General features: G+C 38.7%; 1 protein-coding gene across 1 annotated transcript in view; it reads left to right on the top strand.

Annotated features, from left to right (window-relative positions):
* LOC138674484 (dynein axonemal heavy chain 3-like) overlaps positions 1-23,609 on the top strand; it is a 3,367,401-nt gene that overhangs the window by 665,739 nt on the left and 2,678,053 nt on the right. The window contains 6 exon segments of the mRNA XM_069762320.1: positions 247-442; positions 1,873-2,067; positions 2,415-2,603; positions 16,592-16,822; positions 20,306-20,404; positions 20,908-21,047. Of these exon segments, the coding sequence (XP_069618421.1) occupies positions 247-442; positions 1,873-2,067; positions 2,415-2,603; positions 16,592-16,822; positions 20,306-20,404; positions 20,908-21,047 (1,050 nt within the window).

Genomic DNA, 23,609 nt, shown 5'->3' with positions numbered 1-23,609 from the left:
TAAATGTCCTGCAGGTGATGGAAGCTCTTGCAGTTTTAGCGAAGATTAAATTTGATTGACCTTTATTAGGGTGATTAACCTCTCTGAAATTAAAAACCGTTTCTAAATTATTCTGTCCAATTTAAATGTGAACGTAGAAAAAAAAAAAGTAGCATGCCAGTAGAGTGTATAAAAAGAAGATTCCATTTCTTCTCCACTCCCCCTTTTTTTTTTTTTTTCTTATGTGCTTTGCAATCACTTTGTCAGTGTGACACGATTGCAGAGGGAGCATGATGGGGCTCTGGCAAGGCTCGCTCAGTGGCAGAAGGATTTCACAAAGCGCCTGGCTGATGTGGTCATTGAGGTGAAAGACTTTCAGAAGAAAGAAAGGATGAGCGAGGCCAGCGCTTATGTGCAGAAACTCAGCACCATCAACAGGAGAATACAGGAGTTTATGGAGGAGGTAGGATCTGTCTTTACGAACATAGCAGGATTTCATGTCTTGTACTCGCCTTCCTAATGCTGCTCTCTGTATAGATAATCCAACATTTTGCATGCTGCATGCATATAGTACAACATCAGCAATGCAAAGCTTTCTATAATGATCTAGCAGCTGCATTGTGTCTCATTTAAAGCTGCCTTTGTACAGAATGTATCCATGAACATGTTCTCTGCTTGACTGCTAACAATACTGATAAAATGCAGAATGCTGAGTTAATCTAGATGTCGTAACTCTAATGCTAGGTAGTATCCTTGCCATTATATTAATGATTGATATTGGGCTATCATCGTTTTTTAGATTCTGTAGATCATTCGGGCAAGCTATGTCCATGTATCTTTCTTGGGCTTCAAACCATTCAACGATGACTGACTTTGGAATTGCAACATTAGTGACAGACTAAATACTGATCCATTGTTGTGTTAAAATAACATGAGGCTTCAATGTCTTACTTTCCCGAGAGTCCCCATATGGCACCTCTAAAGATATTTATACATTTGCCTAAATCTGAGTTTGGTTGTACCCTTATTAAATTACTACTGTTTTCCATCCATCAAAATAACAAGACTGTGGTATAGAAACTATTGTTCCAGCCATATTCTCTTGTATGACCTATGTTTACTAGTCACATTGTCCTGTATGACCTACACATAAAAACTATTGCCTCCCTGACCTACTGGATGAAAGGACATCTTAGGAGGCATTTGTTAGGCAGTGCCAAGTCTCTTCTAGCTTTTCTATTGCCTTCGACTGGCACGTGGCAGATGGTTACTACACACATGCTCATTCGTAGCTTTAACTAAACTTAGTCAAGCTTCATAGTCCTCAATTTCTTGTCTATTAGACTGGTACAAACAATCAGTATGTCTTGATGGTCGGCTTTGTCTTGTTTGCATGTTCCACTATGTGCAGTAGCAGTTGACTATGAGTATATGCTAATGAATACCTGTGCTTTGCATCCTCAATAAAGTGCATGCATTCCTCTATTATAAATATATAACCAGTGTATACATTTTTAATCATCACCATTACATAGCAGCCAGATTGTTGTGTGAAATGTTCAGTTGTTTGGCAGAATAGCAACCTTAACTATTTAGAGCCTATTGGATATGAAAAAACAGAAACTCCCTTCACATAGTCAGAATACTAAGGAAAAAATATATTTTGTTCCCCCTTTTTAATTATAAGTGACCTACTTACTGGATCTCCCAAGCTGCTTCATTTGCAATCTAGAATTTTATTGATAGAGACTCATTGCCCGGGAAATTTTGGGGTTCTTCTTGGCATAAAGGAGTACAGTAGTATCCTTTAAGATACTTACAAGGGTGGAATACATTTTAAAAGGTAACAGCTCAAGTTGAGTGAAAATAAGATTTCTGGTTTTCATCTTTCAGAGAGCTCGTATTAACAAGGAGGAGGAGCTACTGGGAATTGAGCATATGGGCACTTATAGCCAAATATCAGAGATCTGTAAACTGAAGGAAACATATGAGACACTGTGGACCACAGCCCTGCACTTCAGCACTTGTTACGACAAATGGATGAACGGTCCATTGCTACAGGTCAATGCAGAAGAGGTGGAAGAGGAGGTGAGTGATAAGTCATTTGACTCCATCCAGTTAAAGATACAGAGGTGGCAGCTAGGGCTATTAATCATTATTTTGCCGCAGCACCAATACATCAGATTTTATCATTCATTTAAACTCATACTATAGTCGAAAGTCTTGGAATAATCTTCAGAAAGGGAGCTGTCCATTCCTGAAAAAAAGACTAATGTGCTGCTTTGTTGTAAAATCCATTTAAATTTAGATTTTATTGGTCTAATATGACGTGAATTACCCTGAGCATAGCAATGTGATAGATGAGTCCTGCAGAATGGTAAAAAAAAATAAATAAATCAATAACTGCTTTCTGAAAAAAAAATGTTTGTCATCAGGTGCAGAATTTATGGAAGACTAGTTACAAGTTGACAAAAGCATTTTATCACCCGGACTTACACGGACCTCTTAAAGTAGCTACAACCATTAAGACCAAGCTCGAGAAGTTTAAGATCAACATGCCGCTTGTAACAGCTCTGTGTACACCGGGGATCAAGCCAAGACACTGGGATCTTATGTGTGAAAAGGTGATAGTACAAAGTGTCAGCTTATTCATGGTTATATTATGCTTCGCCTCATATCACCTAATCATTATCTGATTCAATCACATACGTTTTGACATATTTTACATGTGTGGTGGGAGGCATAACGGCAAATGTGAACATCGCCATAAATTCAGGCATGTGTCTCATTCTCCATTGATATGTAATTGGCATAAGCTTACTGCAGTAAATTGAAATTAAGTGATCTTCTATGGCTAGCTGTTACATGGTATGGGCAAATCCATATCCAGATTAGCCCTGATAATACTGTTCCTTCTACATAAATGTAAATCATTTCTAATTACCAGTGAAAACATTTATGGCACAAACAGGCAGGTTCCCACTAATATAGAGCAATTAAATACTCAGCTTCAATTTGTCAATTTTGTTCACACACATTCCTCTTTTTCTCCTTTCCCGATGTCTTGTTGAAGGAAATAGGCTATTTCTTTTATGAATATTACCAAAGATTCCAGCTTCCCTCCTCCCCTAAATTACAGACTTTTTGCATAAATGGGCCTAATTACCTGAATTCAGTTTTGATTAGCAATGTTAATTGATGCAGCTGTGGATGCTATCTGTTTACCTAAATTACCATGTGCATACAGCAATATGTCTGAAAGTGAATATGCTAAGCTGAAAATACTAATTAGCCATGGCAGATTGTTATTCATGTCCCATCTTTAAGGGGTTTTTTTTTTTTAATGAAAGCTCAGATGTGTCAGTGTTTCCTCGTATTCTAAAAGAAAATTTCTACATTACATATTATTTCTAAATTTAATTTCGTTGAACAGATGGGTAGATCAAATGGGGCTCTTCTGCACAGTGTGCATAGTGTCATAGACACAGATATATATATATATTTATCTATTTATTTTCCATTGGAAATTATTCTTTTGTAACACTCAAATTAATTGGTGCATCGCTACTTTAAAGCTCAGTGATGAAAACTACAGGTCAACAATATTAGCGGTCTATATATATATAGACTAAATCTATTCCAAAACATAGAATAGCCAAAAACAAAATAGTACCTAAGACCGATCATGTATCTTTGGGTCGATCATCGTCTAAATATCCATTTTCTGCTTAATAATATGATACCACATTTTGTTTTAATGATTTAACCACCTTAGGCTACATTTACATCATGCTAAAGGCCTTGGCTTAGTATTTACTCTGAGAAAAGCTCCCATCATCATGTGTATATAGGGTTCCTATAACTTGGAGTGTACTTTTGGCCTCTGTCAGGCTGTGATATTTTGCTGTACATTGGGAGCTTTAATGGATGGACACTGAATGAAAACTCATTAATGTGATCAGAAACTGTGCCAAATTTGGAATGATTTTATCTCCTTTTAGTCCTCCAAGATAATGTTCAGAATATGCTACGTCCAATATTAGTAGCTTATTAGTCTTCTCAATTCTGATAGAACTCTTGAAGTGTTCAATAGATTTAGTGGTATAAGTTTCATGCTTAACCCCTTCACTCCCCGAGCTTTTTTTGTTTTTGCGTTCTCGTTTTTCGCTCCCCTCCTTCCCAGAGCCATAACTTTTTAATTTTTCAGTTAATATGGTCATGTGAGGGCTTATTCTTTGTGGGACGAGTTGCCTTTTTGAACGACCCCATTGGTTTTACCATGTTGTGTACTAGAAAATGGAAAAAAATTCCAAGTGCGGTGAAATTGCAAAAAAAGTGCAACCGCACGCTTGTTTTTTCATTGGTTTTCTTGTTAGAATCACTAAATGCTAAAACTAGCCTGCCATTATGATTCTTCAGGTCATTATGAGTTCATAGACACCAAACATGTCTAGGTTGTTTTTTATCTAAGAGGTGACAAAAACCCCCAAACTTTGCTAAAAAAATTGCGCAATTTTTTGATACCCGTAGCGTCTCCATTTTTTGTGATCTCAGGTTAGGTGAGGGCTTATTTTTTGTGCACCGAGCTGATGTTTTTAATGATACCATTTTGATGCAGATATGACATTTTGATCGCCCGTTATTGCATTTTAATGCAATGTCGTGGCGACCAAAAAAATGCAATTTTGGCGTTTTGACTTATTTCTCGCTACGCTGTTTAGCAATCAAGCTAATCCTTTTATTAATTGATAGATCGGGCGATTCTGAATGCAGTGATACCAAATATGTGTATTTTTGATTTTATTTTTATTGCTTTATTTTGAATGGGGCGAAAGGTGGGTGATTTGAACTTTTATATTTTTTTAATTGTTGGAACTTTTTAAGCACATTTCTTTATACTTTTGCCATGCTTCAATAGTCTCCATAGGAGACTAGAAGTTGGCACACCTTGCTCGCCTCTGCTACATAGAGACGATGGGCAGACTGCCTATAGGTAGTAGAATTGCTGAGTTGCTCTGAGCGCATACCACTGGGTGGCGCTCATAGCAAATCAGCACTGACAACCCTCAAGGAGACCTCTGGTTGTTATGCCGACAAACCAATGACCCCCGATCACGTGACGGGGGTTACCGGTGCTTGTATTTCCGTCCCGATGACCGGAAGCGCAATTTAAATGCTGCTGTCAGAGTTTGACAGCGGCATTCAACTAGTTAATAGCCATGGGTGGATCGCGATTCCACTCGCGGACATTGCGTGCACATGTCAGCTGTTCAAAATAGCATCGGTGTACTATTACGCCCGATGTCACTAAGGGTTTTAATGGAATCTGTGAGCAGGCTTTTGTTACTGAGAGCAGAATAATGTAGAAAAAGAGACCTTGATTCCAGCGGTGTATCACTTAGTTTACTGGGTTCAGCAGTTGTGACAAAATCAAAGTTTTTCAATGTGTCATGTAGCAGAGATCAGAAAGCTAATCCCACTCACACCACAGCACCACAGCTCTGTGTACATTGTATATTAACAGAGAGCTTGCTTGTTAGAGAAGGGGCAGAGTCTAACGACTTGCCATGAGGCAGCTAGTCACAGCAATATTAATGTCCTAGTGATAAAACCGTCAATACACGTAAATAACAGCACACAGCCTCATAATTGACACATCATTGAACTCAGTGTTTTACCCTTATCTGATGCTTTCCTCAGATTACACAGCAAAAACCTGCTAACAGATTCCCTTTAAATGATTGTCATTTTTTTTTCAAATGCTTGTTTTTGATTTTACCTTGTATATGTTTTTCTTCTCATGGACTGGTACCTCCTACAATATGGAGGAGCCTATTTGTCTTATCTAAAAGTACTGGCAGGACCAGTAGGCTATAAGCCACGATTATGTACTACACAAAACTTTGTGACCCCCACCTTCTAAAAGCATTATTTTTTGTGTGTGTTTAGAATACTAATCTTCCATCTGTTTGATGAATGACACATGTCAAAGTGACTTTTCATCAGTGGTTTGCACATATTTGACCTCATTCATATAGCACTGTCTGCTAGAAACTAGTACTTTAGCATCCGTTGTATCAGTAAGAAAGGTTTCGTCCTGTGATTTATCTTTTGCCATAATCCTACATTGAGAAAAATGTGAAATCAACAATAGTGCTAAGGAAAAGTGAAGAAGCATGCAATGGCAACTATTCAGGTTACTTACTTTATTCTTTAAAATGATTTAAAATCAGAAAATCAAATACAGTTAAGTACTCCACATTTCCTCTTCATTCATTTTGATAGATCAGTCCCCTGGAATTTCAGACTTAATTTACTTATTCATATTCTTTCCCTTGGGTTATCCTCTGATTTCTTCAACTGAGATCCCCAAGGGCCCTATACACCAGCACAAAAAGTGCCAAATTCCGTTTCTGTACCACCTTAGTGATTGTACTGGTGAGGACGAAGGATTGGGGACCCTTGCTTTAGCAGTCATTAGATGACCCAGATGTTGATTAGCTGATCAGTTATTGTACTGAAATTTAATATTAGCAAATAATCCCAGACCATGGGAATTGGTAGAGCTTTAAATGGAGAGAACAATCATCTTTGATAAACATTCTCAAGCTTGCATTTATCTTTTACCCCATTTTGGAGTCTGTCCTTAGAGCACCACTACAGTATTATTTTTTTTTCAATGCTAAAATGTAAGTTTCGTGCCCATAATAATATACTTACCAGCCATTGTCTACTTTTGTTATCGGTGTCGCTCCAATCATTTTCTGTTGTTTGTGACCTGCAGTGTTTGCTGGTAGATCCGGAAGCTAAACTCAATGTAAGTCTATGAGAGCCAGAATCAGGATCCTGTAGACTTACATTGAGAGCTTGTGACTAGGGTTGAGCGACTTTTCTTTTTATAGGATCAGGTCGGGTTTCACGAAACCCGACTTTTTCAAAAGTTGGGTCGAGTGAAATCGGCCGATCCTATAGAAAAGTCGGGGTCGGCCGAAACACGAAACCCAATGCAGTGCAGGAAGGAAGGCTGCGAGTTAGAACCAGGGCGCGTCCGAGGGTGAGTATATTATTGGGAATATACTCACCCTCGGACGCGCCCTCGGACGCTTCCTTCCTAAGAATTAGCGCCTGAAGGACCTTAGATGACGTCGCGGCTTGTGATTGGTCGCGTGACGCCCATGTGACCGCTCCCACGACCAATCACAAGCCACGACGTCATCGAAGGCCCTTCAGGCGCTCATTCTTAGGAAGGAAGGCTGCCGGTGAGAACCAGGGCGCGTCCGAGGGTGAGTATATCAATATTTTTCTATTTTTATTATTTATTTTACACTTAAATATGAATTCCTATACCGATTCCCGATATCTTAAACATATCGGAACTCGATATCGGAATTCCGATTCCAGATCAGAAGATCGCCGACCTCATGGCCGACCCCACACAGGGGTCGGGTCGGGTTTCATGAAACCCGACTTTGCCAAAAGTCGTCGACTTCTGAATCTGGCCGACCCGTTTCGCTCAACCCTACTTGTGACCATTACTGCTGACTTACGGTCAGTCAGAAGTTGCAGTCACAAGATAGTGGATCGTGACGGAACTGCATCATGAAGAGCAGAGGACAGCGGCTGGTAAGTATTTTACTAAGAGCAGGGAACATAGATTAATGATAGTGGATTAATTATATATATATAAAAAAACAACAATGCTGGAGTGGTGCTTTATCACTTCCAAAAAAAATAACCTCATAATATTTGCCTAATGTCAGCATTTTGTTGAAATACTCATTACAAATGCCATTTTATTTTACTTAGCCACAATTAATAAGGCGCAAACATCCCAAAGAATAGTTCCTTATCCTAGTTATTGGTAGATTTCTTATGAAAAAATACTATTCCCCCCATACAATTTATGCTCAGCTTTCATAAAGTAAGTCTAATATCAAAAATATTTCATGAGAACAGCAATTGAAGTTACAAAGTGGCTTACTGTAATTTGCAATATGGTTGGAGGATCTCAAGTCACTAAGGCACTCTTGTCGAGAATGAGTTTCCTGCCCATTGGTTCAATTCATAAAATAATATAAGAATAGAAATGGATAGAGCTATTACTTGGCCACTTAAATCACAGCTTTCTATCTGTTGACATTGGTACCACTATTAAAGAAAATAGATACGCACTTTTCTTGTGGTTTTAATCTATACTCAACATAGTGCACTATTGATTATTTCCAAGTTCCAAGTTTCCTGCTCTAAAAAGGTAACTGCACAGTCAATAGGATTTCCTAAACAAAAAATGTTATACAAATCATAAAAATAAAGTATGTTCAGTAGTTTGACCAATGTGTTCAGCATGTTGCACTGTGTCCTGTTGGTGGCATTTTCTTCTCATATTGCCGTGAATTTAGAGACACATTTAGATACTTTGGTATTATTCATTTATAGTCTTGCCAAAAATATCAAACTGTTCATATTCATTCCAGCAAATATCACTTTAGAATATTAAAGGAGTTGTTTCATCATAACAACTTGGCAAATAGTTGCTATCTCCAAGAGAAGTAGATAACCATGTATGTCATGCATGGACTGTTAGGGTTGGCAGAATGCACCGAATATATATATGAGACAGTTGGTGTGTTCGCAACCCGGGGTCCACCGTGCAGGAGAGAAACCTGCTGCTAGTAATAGGCGGTACTATATGGCGGTATTAGCGAACTCTGTTACTTCACAGATTCGCTAGAATAACAAGACACTGTGCCCTGTTAACCTCACAGAGGAAAACAGCTACCAAACATAGCAAAAACTGTGGTCATGCAGTTGGAATAGCAGACAAACAACTCCTCACCGGAGGTGCCAGTAGTCTAGGTGCTTATTTCAGCCAAGGTCCTGAATCCAAACATACAAACTCCTCACCAGAGGTGCCGGTATTCTTGGGGCTTATTTCAGCCAAACCCTGACAACATACAAGCATGACCACACTGGCGCTGAGCTCTTTAACATTGGACTGATACTAGCTTTTATAGTTTTAGCACTCAAGGACCTACCTAGTGGTCCAACAGGAACCGCTTCAGGACTTGCGCATGTGACCCCCGACCTCCAATGGGAGGTCGTCCCATGGGCATGCCCAGTATGGGAAAAGCAGGACTTAATCCCAGAAAGATCTGCTCGCTGCTGATCAGCGCTGTCTACAAAGGTAGAGCCTGGAAGAATAGAAGCAACCAGTCACCCAGTATCAGCTTGAGCCAGATGCTGGGACGGACGTATCTGCTGAGCAGGCTCCACTGTGGCTGGAGAAGGATGGGAGACCACAGCGGAGATGGTTCAAGATTCCCCCTGTGCAAAGGCGAGAATTAGACACCAAGCATTACCCCCCTCCTAGGGCCCCCCTACTCTCGAAGGCAGCAATGAGCTCTGGAGCTCGAATGTGCTCAGCAGGCTCTCAGGATCTGTCCTCTGGGCCATAACCCTTCCAGTCCACCAAATAAAATTTTATGCCATGTGCCATCTTGCACCCCAAAATAGCATTCACCTTGTAATCGTCCATAGACGAACCCGATGTCCCGACGGATGACTTGGAAAATTGGGACATGTAAGAAGGATGCATGAAAGATGTCGGTGATAACTAGGCATGGAGGAACGGTCAGACGGTAGACCACAGGGTTAACCTGTTCGAGGACCTTGAAGTGACCCAAGTAGCGAGGTGCAAACTTAGTGGACTCAACTCGCAGCCTGATGCTACGGGTGGAGAGCCACACTAAGTCGCCAGGAGCAAAGGTCAGTGCAGGGCGCCAATTTGCATCGGCAGAGGACCTCATTCTCTCCTTGGAGGCCCGGATGGCATCCTGAGTGTGGTCCCAAATGTCCCGTGCCTCCACAGCCCAGTCTGCCACCCTGGAGTCGGTGGAAGGCACAGGCATAGGCACAAGAACCTGCGGATACTGGCCGTAATTAAGGAGGAAAAGACTCTGACCACTGGAGTCGGCTATGGCGTTCATAAGCGCCAACTCTGCCCACGGTAGCAAGGATGCCCAGTCATCCTGCCTGGCAGAAACAAAATATCATAGATAAGTGACCAGGGTCTGGTTGGCCCTCTCTACTAACCCATTCATCTCGGGATGATAAGCTGAAGAGAGATTCAACTCAATGCTGAGTAGAAAACAAAGCTCTCTCCAGAATAGAGACACAAACTGGGGACCCCGATCACTGACAATTTTGTCTGGCATACCGTGTAGGTGAAAGATATGTTTGATAAACAGCGCCGCCAGAGCCCGTGCAGAAGGTAGCAGTGGAAGAGGCACCAAGTGCAGCATTTTGGAAAAATGGTTGGTGATCACCCAAATAATGGTGCAGCTACGAGACTTGGGTAAAACCACCACAAAATCCATCCTGACCATCTCCCAGGGCCTGTCCGCCACCAGCAGGGGGTGAAGCAACCCAGCTGGCCAGTGACGAGGAGACTTTTTCTTGGCACAGGAGACACACGCCTGAACATAGTCTGTGACATCATGGGCCATATACGGCAACCAGTATGTCCTTGCCAGTAGCTCTGATGTCCTTTTGATCCCAAAATGTCCACCCACCCTGGATGAGTGAGCCCAAGAGAGAACCTCCGCACGCAAACTTGATGGTACAAAAGTCTTGCCCAGAGGCACAGACTGTAGCAAAACCAAGGCCATAGACTCAGGCTCTCGGAAGGGAAAATAAACCAAGGCTCCTCTTCCTCCTCAGATGATGATACAACGGAGCAAGAGAGAGCGTCGGCACGAATGTTCTTGTCCCCGGAAAGAAAATGGAGGGTGAAATGGAACCGGGAGAAGAACAAGTACCATCTGGCCTGGTGAGAATTTAACTGCTGGGCTGTGTGTAAATAGACCAAATTCTTGTGGTCTGTGAATACTTGGAAGGGAAAGCGAGCCCCCTCCAAAAGATGTCTCCACTCTGAGAAGGCCAACTTCATTGCTAGCAACTCCCTGTCCCCGATAGAATAATTCATCTCAGCTGGTGAGAAGGTCTTGGAAAAGAAGAAACAAGGATGCTTCCGACCTTTAGCATCCTTTTGGAAGAGGACTGCTTCAGAACCAATGGATGAGGCATCCACCTCCATTATAAATGGCTTATCTACATTGGAGTGATGTAGGATGGGAGCGCTAGCAAAATGAGGTTTAATAGAAGTGAAGGCCTTGGGGACCTCCTCAGACCACAATTTGGGATTTGCTCCCTTCTTGGTGAGGGCTACCAAGGGAGCTACCAAAGTTGAGAAATGAGGGATGAACTGGTGATAATAGTTAATGAACCCCTTAAAGTGCTGGACCGCTTTAAGAGAATGGGGTTCCTGCCAGTCCAACACAGCCTGTAGTTTGGCAGGATTCATAGCCTGGGTAGAGATGATATAGCCCAGGAAAGGTAAGGACTCTTGCTCAAACACATATTTCTCCAACTTGGCGTAGAGGGAGTAGTTTGTAAGAGGAACACAGCTACCAGAGCAAAACTGTGGTCATGCAGTTAGAATAGCAGGCAAACGACTCCTCACCGGAGGTGCCGGTATTCTAGGGGCTTATTTCAGCCAAGACGCTGAATCGAAACATACAAACTCCTCACCGGAGGTGCTGGTATTCATGGGGCTTATTTCAGCCAAACCCTGACCACATACAAGCATGACCACACTGGCTCTGAGCTCTTTAACATTGGTCTGATACTAGCACATGGCCGTGCGGCCATGTAAACCTTTTATAGTTTTAGCACTCAAGGACCTTCCTAGTGGTTCAACAGGAACTGCTTCAGGACCTGCGCATGTGACCCCCGACCTCCAATGGGAGGTCGTCCCGTTGGCATGCCCAGTGTAGGAAAAGTAGGAATTAGTCCCAGAAAGATCTGCCCGCTGCTGATCAGCGCTGGCTACAAAGGTAGGGCCTGGAAGAACAGAAGTAACCAGTCGCCCAGTATCAGCCTGAGTCAGACGTTGGGACCGACGTCCCCACTGAGCAGGCTCAACTGCGGCTGGAGAAGAATGGGAGACCGCAGTGGAGATGGTTTGAGATTCCCCCTGTGCAGAGGCGGTAACTCGACACCTAACATGGAAAATTGTTAGTGGTTTCATGGCCAAGTTCAAAGTGTGAACTTGTTAAACTTGAATTAAGTGGGTATAAATCTGCTCTGCCAATGGTCCAGAATAAAGTGGAAGCCTGGAATTGTTTTAATGCATTTTTTATTTGTCAACGTATTTCAAAATAAACAACTTCTTTGTCAGGATAAACGACAATGATAAAACTTCAGCATTAGTGATGAGCAAATATACTCGTTACTCGAGACTTCTCGTGCATGCTCAGTTGTCCTCAGCATATTTTTTAGTGCTCAGAGATTTGTTTTCATCGCCTCAGCTGAATGATTTACAGCTATTAGCCAGGCTAAGTACATGTGGGTGTTGCCCGGTTGCTAGGGAATCCCCACATGTAATCAAGATGGCTAACAGATGTAGATCATTCAGTTGATATGAGGAAAACTAAATCTCCGGGCACTAAAAAATACTCGGAGGACACGCAAGTGTGTTCGGGAAATCTCGAGTAACAAGTATCTTCGTTCATCACTATTCAGCATGTTTATCCATATTGTGAATCTGAAGCAGCCAACTTTCAAAGTTGATATAGAGGTTGTGATTATCACAACCCCACAGAATTAGCATAATCTGCTTTTTACTTTCCCTTTTAAACCTGGAAAAGACCCTATTACTCTTTTTGTCTCTCCAGTTTGTTTTCCACTCAAGCTCAAAGTGTGGAGTCACAAGTGGTTGTCCACTTTCTAGGATGACAATATGCCCTAAGATATATAGATATTTAAAACATTATCCATAATGGACTCACAAAATGAGTCCTGGTTTATGATTAAAGAAAATGCAGTGCTTAGATCTCCTATGGTAAAGTAGGTGGCTTAGATGCGTACCACTAACAACAAATATAAACATTTAAAGAGGAAACAACTATGCCTTTTCCAATAGAAGAAACCATGAGGCCTATTTTCCATCACTTGCTTGTAAAATGATGGTTGGAATATGACTATTCTCTTGAAGAAGGGGTCTATCTTTTTTTCTACAAGTGAGGTTTGCTGTCTTGTAGTTGACTTAATGTTCAGATGAGCTCTAAGCAAAAATTCTTTACATCATAAAACTTTGAATTGCCTGAAGTAGGAAGTGGCATCTTCTCAGCAGGGACCGTTATCTATGTTGTGGTCTCATTCTCAGTGGTGCCATGTTAACACTGTACCGCCTGCTAGGCCTTCATCATTGGCAACATATCTAGATGTAGAAGCTGTAAAAATGGCAGCAAGGGCCAACAGTTTACTTTAAATTGCTTGACATCACATTTTATTTTTAGTGCAATATTTTTGTATAAAATATATAATCTATCAGAAAATGCCACATTAAATGTACAGTGTTCTGTTTCAAGTAGCTAAGAGTTTTGCTGACATTCTTTTCAACTAGCTGTTCAACTCTCCTCAATGTTGTATGCTGTAATCCATTTCTGGAGTGTGGGCATAAATCAAGTGTGTTTTTTTTCAGTGCCTACCTGCATTAATTACAATTCAGCAACTTAATTATTTTAGCTTACATATTCAGTTGTTTTTTCTCCATGTATTAGACCTGTAAAACAAGCATGCTTATCTCAAACCTTGGTTGACAATAATATACATTTCAGTTCTTTCCTGATGACTGAATTTCTAAATTATTTATCAGCATTGCAACATCTATTTGGCAATACATCATTGTTATAGAAACTTGGCCCCAAAGGAGAATTTTATATTAAAATCACCCCCTTCCTTTAGAAAACACTCCTCATGCTCGGTGTCCATCACAGATGAAAATTACATCATGAGAGGAGACGGAAAATACTGAGTAATAAATTTGGCAAACTAACAGCACCGTGACATCCTATTTTATCTTTCAGTAATTACTTTCTCCAGTTCATAAATGCTTCTACAACTCAAGTCTATGGGTCTATTTTTCAAAGGCTAGATTAACTAGTTTCATTTAAGTGCTGCTTGTTGCATCATTTCACATATTAGACTGGAATAAATGCTCTTGAAACTTCCAGCTGCAAGTGAACCGCTCATTTCTTGAGGTTTGTATCATTTTCTGTGTTATATTCTTACATGAGGCTTCCTAAATTGGATTTCAGGATTTAGGCTCTGGGTTTGTTCTTTCCATAGAAGTATGACGTTTCTAACAATATGTTTGTGATCCTTAAGTTTTTCCTATTTATACTGGTCTTTAATTTGATGGATTTTAGTGCATTGACATAAAAGCAAGTTGAGATATATTATTAAGTACAACATGCTGTACTTAATAATACATTGACTTGTGAATACAACCCATTTCATAATATAATACAAACCATTTCATAATGCTTTATTTCTTTAATAAGATTGTCATTTTATTTTCTAATTATTTGCCTGATCCTCTTCATACAAAACTTGAGAAAAAAAAGCAAATACCCTGTAGTAAGTAAATTAAAAATAAAGAGTAATAATATATGTAAATAACATAAGGTACTTAGTTAACACATTAACATTATTTTAGTTAAAAAAGCATAAAAGCCATCCCACCATGACAAGGTGTACCCAAACAAGATGGACTTTAACTCTTCTACTTCACCTCAATATGTGTTAGCAGATTTCAAAATAGATGGGAGCAAATCCGGATTCAGGCCCTAATCTCCTTCATAGTAAGAGATTTTGCACAATTTTGAATATTCAGTGTTGATCGTTTATGTTGCTTTTTAACTTGTACTGTATGCAAACTTTGACAATAGTCAAACATTGTGTATGTGAGGATCTTTTGTTGATTCTAAAGGTGCCCATACACCTTAGAGTAGCTGTTCCCTTGCTTTCTCTCCATAACCACTACCCTTTTTATGTGAACGGTTTTCCCATTTGGCCCATGACTATTCCTCTTCATTCCCTCATTCCTTGATATGCAAGTTTACTGGTTTGGCCAAGTGGTCATGTATTTTAAATGGGAATAGGGGAGTAAAACTTTGCCAGACACTTCTAGTAGAAATTTAATTTCCCGTAGAGCAAAAGCAAAAGGTGCTAAAATTCAACAAGCCATATTTTTCTTTACCCTAACATATTTCCTTCTTTCTCCCCATACGCATATTTTGGCTGTCAAAACTTCTAAAAACATTGGGTCCAGCCTACTTTTTCCTTGTACGACACACCAGTGTATTCAATCTAAGGCATGTCAATACTGTGGTGATTTGTTTATGTCACTTTGAGAAAGAGCAAGATTGCTAATTTGACAAGCTGAGCAGGCCATGGGAGTATTATCACTAACAACATTGGGGGTGGTAACAAGATTCTGAATTGTATAATTTTTATTGTAACACGTCAGACCCAATAACCATATTTCAGTGTTGTATGGATTACAGTATCCTTAAAATATTAATAATTTGCTAACTTTTGCAATAATCATTTTGCTCTAATATATGTTAGGGCTAGCAGAACGCACCAAAGAATAAGACTGATAGTGTACGGTGCGTTCGTAGCCCGGGGTCCACCGTGCAGAGATGGAACCTGCTGCTGAGTAATGACGGACTATATGGCGGTACTCATAAGTATACTCGCGTGGGTTAAACTTCACCCAACGTGAAGAAAGCGATCCTGTTGCGTCACAGGATCGCGGTACCGCACATAGAAGGTGAGCAAGCAGTCAGCGAACTTAACCCCAACTAGGATTGAAGTCCGATTAGACCACTTGCTGGCACAACACCGCAACAGGGTGTGTTAGGCAACTCTTATAATTAGAGCACCGAAGTGCGAACTGTGCCGTGCTGGCAGGCACCACTAAGCACCCAGACGTGGGTCAGGAAGCGCACTACTGGCGCGTGGCGCTGCACTGGCGGTCACAGCAATAGATGCTGATACGAGTGATTTGTCGGGCGCTAGATAGCAGCCATACTCCATACGCGAACAGTCATACAATAGGGTAGGGGTATTTAATGAACGACTTGCACTCACAACAAACACACGTATTCAATTGTACACTAGCGCATGGCCGTGCGGTCATGCGCAGTTTATATAATTGCAGGACAGGAAGTGGCAACAGAAACTTTGCCCTTCCAGGGCCTGCCAAGAGGACCAATGGAATGCGCTGCAGAGCCAGAGCACATGACCCTCGATCTCCAACGGGAGATCTTGCTCTGGGCATGCTCAGTGTGCGCAAACAAGGACTTAGTCCCAGGGAAGTCCGCTCGCCGCTGACCAGCACTGACTTTAATGGCAGGAGCTGAAGAAGCAGCAGTAACTCTCTGTACAGAGTGAGAGCGAGCAAGACACTGGGAGCGACGTCCCTGCTGAGCAGACTCCACTGCGGCTGGAGGAGAATGGGAGACCGCAGCGGAGACGGATCGAGATTCCCCCTGTGCAGCAGGGGAAACTCGACTCCTAACAAATATATTTGAGTTTTCAAAAATAATCTTTTTTTATATATACTGACCAATTGTTCCAGCTTCCTATTTTTATTTTAGCCATTAGTAAGAATGGTTTTGCATAAAAATCTCTTGTCTGAGCCTTGCACTGTGTGTGGTATTGCCAAGTAACATGTACCATCTGGTATATTTTCTATCCATAGGTCGGATTTAACATCACTCCACATGAAGGTACCTCTCTTCTTGAAATTCTACACCTTGGCCTCCAAAAATACATTGACGATCTAAATCAGATCAGTTTGCAAGCCAGCAAAGAGTATGCCCTTGAGAAAGCTCTGAACAAAATGAAAACAGACTGGGAAGATGTATGCTTTATCTTTTCACCCTACAAGGATGGAGACAGTCATGTATTAGCAGCTGTTGATGAAATCCAGGTGAAATACTTGATTTTATTTTCACATGGACTTATTATTTGAAATAATGGATTTATAAAATAATATGATTCTTTCTATTTTGCTAGATGCTGTAATATGTTTCTAATAATCATTGTTTAGGTATAGGAGCACTAAGAAAAACAGGTGGTAGATATAGGAAAAGGGCTGGGAGGCAAAGAAAGAGAGAGGGGTAGGAGAGTAGGAGAAGACAGTTGACCACCCAGAAGAAGAGCTGAAGTCAAATCTTTATTGGTTATTGAAGCAATCAACATAAAAAACTGCATAGTTTTTCAAGATCTATTTTTATATTTTACTCATTAGGTGGTAGACTGAATGCATCTCTAGTTTTCCTGGGGGGGAGCATTTGTTGAAAGTGATTAAGAAACCTTAATATAATTATAACAAAGGGGTTAATCAACTTGTCAGAAAGCTATAGTCAGAGCCTCCTGGGCGAAGTAGATTTATGGTCACAATTCAAAATGTCTACAGTAATGTCAGCTAAGACTTTACAATTATATTGGTATACTGCAACACATTCTATTGAAAATATTTTATTGAAGTGTTATTGACCATTTTACAATGTCCACAGCTAAATATATGAGGTCTGTATGCTCAGTTATAAAGATGAAAAGGAAATGCAATAACTCACTTTGATTTATACATTGGGGCTTTATTTCCATTCTATGAAACAGTCACTAGCTATAACTTCTTTAGCAATATTTGTCTGGAAACGGGAACATACACCTTCTATTAGTTTCCAGCTCACTAAATCCAATAAAAAAGCAAACAGCAGATCTGATTAATACCTATGGGATTTTTTACAATATATTACCTTCATATTATATGTTTTTGTGAAGCTATAGCATAACATCAAAAATAAGATTAATGTGACTTTTTATAGTGCATACCTTAAATAATACTAAAACATTTAAGCTAAATTTCTTATAATCTCAAACATAAAAATAGCAAAGACCCCTGATCAACACGTTACCACCTTTTTTAACATTAATTTCCTAGAATCAAAATATGTCCTACCAATGTAAAACCGCCATTTTGTATAGCACTGACTTGCTGGAGACTCCCGATCATGTCTTATTCCCGGTCCTTATATGAAGTACTTCTAGTTACACTCACCGTTAATATTTATGGAGACTAGACTCCACAGTCATAAGAGACATAAACTCTTAATAATTTGATTAGCAGAAAGTTGGCCACAATGTGCCATGAAATAGGGCACACATAGGAAAATGGTTGCAAACATGATAGATGGCATGATGCATCTAAGACGTTGTATAATGTTTAGCCGTGATGCGTGGGTTTTAAGCATAATGCACATATGCATGATCTACATTGGGATGTTTATAAAGATTAAATGTATGATTTTTTTTTTATCTAAAAACAGTGTCACTCTTTCTCTCAAGTGTTAAAGTAAATGAGAATAGGTGACAATACCATGGAATGTGCATGCACAACAGTGGTAACGTTTTTTTTTTTAAAAATCAGACCCTGTTTCTAATCTTGGATAATCTCTTTATCATGACCATCTGGTCACAGTATACTGAGTACTGCAGAATGGCTTTTATTATTGGGATAAAAATTACCCTGAAACATTATTTTGAATAGGAACCTTTATTCAGTACCTAGCAACTGCAGTAGACAATCACTGGAGCTGCAGCACTGCTCAAAGAGTTTACATCCAATGACCACCGGAACACATAACAGCTGATCGGTGGTGGTTCCAGCTGTTGGACTCATCAAACTAGTACTTATCCAGTGGTCCAGTAATCAATATGCTGTGACTCGATAACCCCTTTAAGCTTCAGCTACACGTGCATTAACTTTGGCTATAAATTGAGAATATGATAGTGTTGAAAACTGTTGAATAGATTTGTAAAATTTGTGTAGTTTATAATTTAGCTTGAAATTAAATTAACTTCTATTGAAATGTAGAAAATCTTTACTATGCTAGGGAATCCTTAGCTGGAGAATGACACATGGGGAAATAGACCTCACCTCTATTTGTTGTAAAGTAGAAACCAGATTGTATCAGCAAGTTTAAGAAATATCTTTTTTTTTAGAAATACCCTGGTTTAGGGAAAGAGGGGAAAAAAAAAAAAAGAGACAAGTGCGGCGCTTCCTCTGAGCGTAATACGTTTTTACCAACAAGTTAAAAACATTTCTTTTATTTGTAGTTATGCTCACCTTCTATCGGTAAGAAATGCACGTTGAGATTCTCAAGGAATCAATTCTTTAGGCAACTCTTCTTCGTATGTTGTATAATCCAATAAGGTGTGCAGCTCACTTTGGAGAACTATGTGTTGATCCTGCTTCAGATCCACATAGGTGGCAATTTCAATGAGAAAAAAAACAAAACAAAAAAAAAAACTCCAAGTAAATGTGGCGCTAAGCACCTACGGATTTTTATAGTGCTTATTGTATTGTTTGTTCTTTTTGTTTTTTTACTACCTGATGAAGGCTGCACTGTAAAAATAGCAGCCGAAACGCGTTGTACTGTTTTTTAAAAAAATTTACAAATATATTTTATTTTGAGAAAATAAATGAATTTTTTAACATTTTTCACTTGAAGTGGATGAATTAAAAAAATCCGTAGGTGCTTAGCGCCACATTTACTTGGAGTTTTTTTTTTTTGTTTTGTTTTTTTTCTCTAAGAAATATCTTTTGGCAGTTATAGAGGATTTCCACGTGAAAGATAATTTTGGCCTTTGGTAATTAGAAGTTAGAATGCTAAGGTAAAGTTTATCAATTATCCTTCATTTAATTTATCGAGGCAGGAGTTTTTATAAAAAAAAATTCCTATAAAAAAGGGCATCAATATTGTTTGTCACCTTTAAAACTGCATCTAAGAAACTGCTGTTGAACTGTAATTGTACAAAACCTATCTGAATTCAAAATGTCAACAATACCATTGGTCTCTAAGAGTTTAATTTGAAGGTGACAAAATCAATATGACTGCACTTCCTGTTTTCACTTTTTAAAAATAGTAATCACTACAAAAAATTGTCAATTTTATGTTTAAGAAATACTAGGTATTGTGAGTTATTTACTAATTTGACTCAAGCTTATTTTTTAACCATAACATCTAATTTCATTCTTTTCATCATTCACCCATGTATACATTGTAAGTGAGAGTTGGTAAAATTGGAGGGTTGACTCAGAATGAACCTTTTTAGAATAGATGTATGTCGCACCTTTAAACTATACATTACTAAGTCACAGAAAAATGACAATGTGCAGTCCTTTTTATCTGACCTTTTCAAATTACATTTGAGAATCAGGTGAATAACCCTCAAACCAGAAGTAAAAGGTTCAATCAGTTGATGGTTGGCTTGAAGTTCAGCTCTTCAGATGCACCAATTTATCTATTCTATTCATCTTTGCCTTGGATTTCACACAATACCCTAATCTTGCTATCCTTACTTGATATTTCTCAGCTTTATTTTTTTCGTTTTTTCCTTTTTTAAGGTATTTCTTGAAGATCACATTGTTAAAACCACAACTATGAAAGGCTCTCCATTTATTACACCATTTGAAAAGGAAATATTAACATGGGAATCAAAGTTGGTATGTTGCCTTTTGAGAAGCTCTTATTGAATTTAATTAGTTTTTAGATTTCATCTCCAACCCACTTCTCAGATTTCACCGCCCAACATGAATCATGCTTCAGTGCCTTTAATTATAGAAAACTTTTTGACTTTTCCATCAGTAATCTATGCAGTATTAAAAAGTATTGCATTCTTTATGTGAAATTGATTTCACTTAAGTTTTTGTTATGTGAGGGTAAATGCAAAAGACACAGTCCCCTAGTAAGAAAGTGACTCATCCAAGTGAGACAGACAAAGAGGCAGCTGTGCTGGCTCATTCTTCACTGTGCTTTACCAAGTAGAACAGAAAACAGTCATCTCTTAACCCTACTAGAATGTGTGATTGCAAGGAACATATGAGAAAGTAGCAGTTTGCTCCTATAATCATTCGAAGATTTGTTTCAGACATCTGTTTGAGGTCCCACTAGCATTTCTAAAAATAACTTGGTTTTAATGTGTTATTTCATTTTTTTTCTCACTCAGCGGCTCTTTCAAGAGATTCTAGAATCTTGGCTCAGAGTCCAAATGGCTTGGTTATACCTGGAACCAGTTTTTGGATCAGAAGATATACGTAGTCAAATACCAGTGGAAGGAAATAAATTTGAGATTGTTGATAGGAACTGGTGAGTTTTTTTTTGCTGTAGGTAGATAATCCCAAATATCATTTTATATAAAATGTCCTTGTTCACAGATTTGATGGATTGTAGCTATGTGTTATGAAATTCCATCCAGCTCCTGGGGCTTAAAGCTCTTTTGTTAGAGAAGAAAATGCCAGTATTATAAATGGCTCATGGTTAATGAAGAGCGGATCGTTGGAAATTTGACTTCACCTGCCTTATCCAATTTTCCCCCAAAACTCAATTTGTGGATAATAAATTTGCTCCAATCTCAATAATGGAAAGAAAGGGAGAGATAGACCCATAAGAACAATACATATCACTTCAATATGATTTGTCTTACCCATTGAATCTGGAGATGGAATACAGCTATGCTGTAGATATCAGCCGAAGTGTTCTCCATTGAACATGGCTGATGACCCTGTGGTGCACTAACTACCACTGTGAAAGGTATGATAGTCTATTTGAGAAACTAAGATGTAATGTTGCATTATGGCCTACAAAACATGCATTAGCATGCTCTCTGATGTTTCTCCAGTTTTGGAATTGGTGCCGGGGAAGTTTTCTATTTTGCAAATCGTGAATTGCTTCTCTAAGTGTTTGAATTCACTTGAAAACGTGAATTTTAGGAAATTTGACTCAAACTCAATCCTCTGCATGTCGATTCACTCATCTTTACTCATGGTTGTGTGATTGCCTTCTTTTGGACTATGCCATAGACCCCAGGAGCTTAAGTTACTCCTCTACAACTTAGATATGACCATGCCAGCCACATAAAAAAAATTACTTAATGTTAACTTTGCTTATGTTATGTTTGACAGATGTATGCATCATATATTAAGTACAGACCATTGTCAATCCATTAGGTAATTATATTTATAGGTGTATTTATAGTCACTTTTTTATTCATGTCATAAGAATACAGTATGTATCCATAGCTACATGCTCCCTAAATATAGATCTACAGCATTACAGATATATTGCATAGCTCTGTATCTATATTCATCTATTTTATTAGTTTGTCTTGTCAGTGTTTCCTTAGTGACATTTTTACTTTGCTCTTTTATACCTCTTTTTTATTCTAAATCCTCCTTTATTTCATAATTATTCTGATTCTACTGATGCTTGCAAAAGACATCATACGCCAAAGTCATTAATTTTCTGTTAGAAGACTTTCTTTATGTGGGAACCTTTGAAGTCTCGAATTTTAAGCAGCTGACGTTATTGTAGTCCATATTTGTCTCAGCCAGCATTTAATAAAATTTTCGAGAAATAATTTGCATGGGAGCCTTTTCACCTTATGACTTCTAAGTTGTAGGAAATAAATCTGCCTAGTTGAATTCATAGATAGGACAATAATTAAGATGTGGATACCTTTTCAATGTATGATAAATAACTAATTATAGTCAAATCTGTGATGGCCTTTGTCAAACATAAAACATCAAGTCCTACTTTTCCAACTAATTTTAATACATTGGTTGCTTTAAGGCAAAATAAGCCAACAAAACCCATTGATTCAGTGAGTTTTCAAAGGTGTTTCAGTGTAGTCGTCAAAAGGAACATTATTGGACAGGCCTCAGAGAGACTAAGAGATCTATATAGTTGACCCATTGGTAAATTGAAAATATGAAGCAAGGTACAGAAGTTATAAGATGATTGCTTTGGAATGTTTGCAAGATGGTTTTTCAATGGAGAGAGCAAATGGCCCAGCAAATTGGCCCACAACAGTTGTTATAAAGAAATGATGTTCCTACAGATTGTCATGGTCTTATCCAGTGTTACTTCAGCATAAGTGTATTGTAGCAATGTATTTTCATTTTCATTTTACAAAAATTGATAATATTACATACTTTTTAAAGTTATATGAGTTTGGATTCTATAAATTGTTGTGCTGTTTCGGAGTGCATAATGTATTTTTGTACTATAAAAATGAATATCAATTTACATAAGATTTTAATGGGTATTTTGACTAAAGATATTTGTGGCATATGAGTAGGATATGTCATAAATATCTGTTAAGTAAAGTTTCACTTCTGTAACCTCCAACTATTAAGTCCGACAACCCTTGAAAATGAAGCTGATCATTGGCTGTAATAACCATACCCGTCAGCACCCGTCAGCATATTATAGTGTATCGGAATGATTGAACAGCTGGTAGGGCATATCCTATATGTCTTTATATATGTCGTTGTGAATATGGTCATAATTCCCTTTAAGGGACTTAATGTTTAAAACCATACGGGGTTCAAATTATATAATTTATAAATAGTAAATACATTTAATGACAAGATTTCTACATTTAAAGGCAAGTCACATTTTCTACATGACAGATAAAGTGTACATGTATTACATGAATGTATTACAATGAACATTACAAAAGATACAGTTAGTGCACGTATTTACCTGTATGATTTAATATCCATTAGTGTGCTTGTTTTGAGTAATGAGTTTAATTCTACTTTATATGAACTTCTGACACTGCTTTTAATGCAACATTACCCCAAAGTAAAGCATGTCTATAATTGTAGTAATTACATTTCCTATGTACAGACATTTTTAAAGTGAATC

Source organism: Ranitomeya imitator, chromosome 4 (genome assembly GCF_032444005.1).
Source record: "Ranitomeya imitator isolate aRanImi1 chromosome 4, aRanImi1.pri, whole genome shotgun sequence".
Lineage (NCBI taxonomy): Eukaryota > Metazoa > Chordata > Amphibia > Anura > Dendrobatidae > Ranitomeya > Ranitomeya imitator.
The sequence above is the reverse complement of the archived record's forward strand: the minus strand, read 5'-3'. Positions and strand labels throughout refer to the sequence as shown.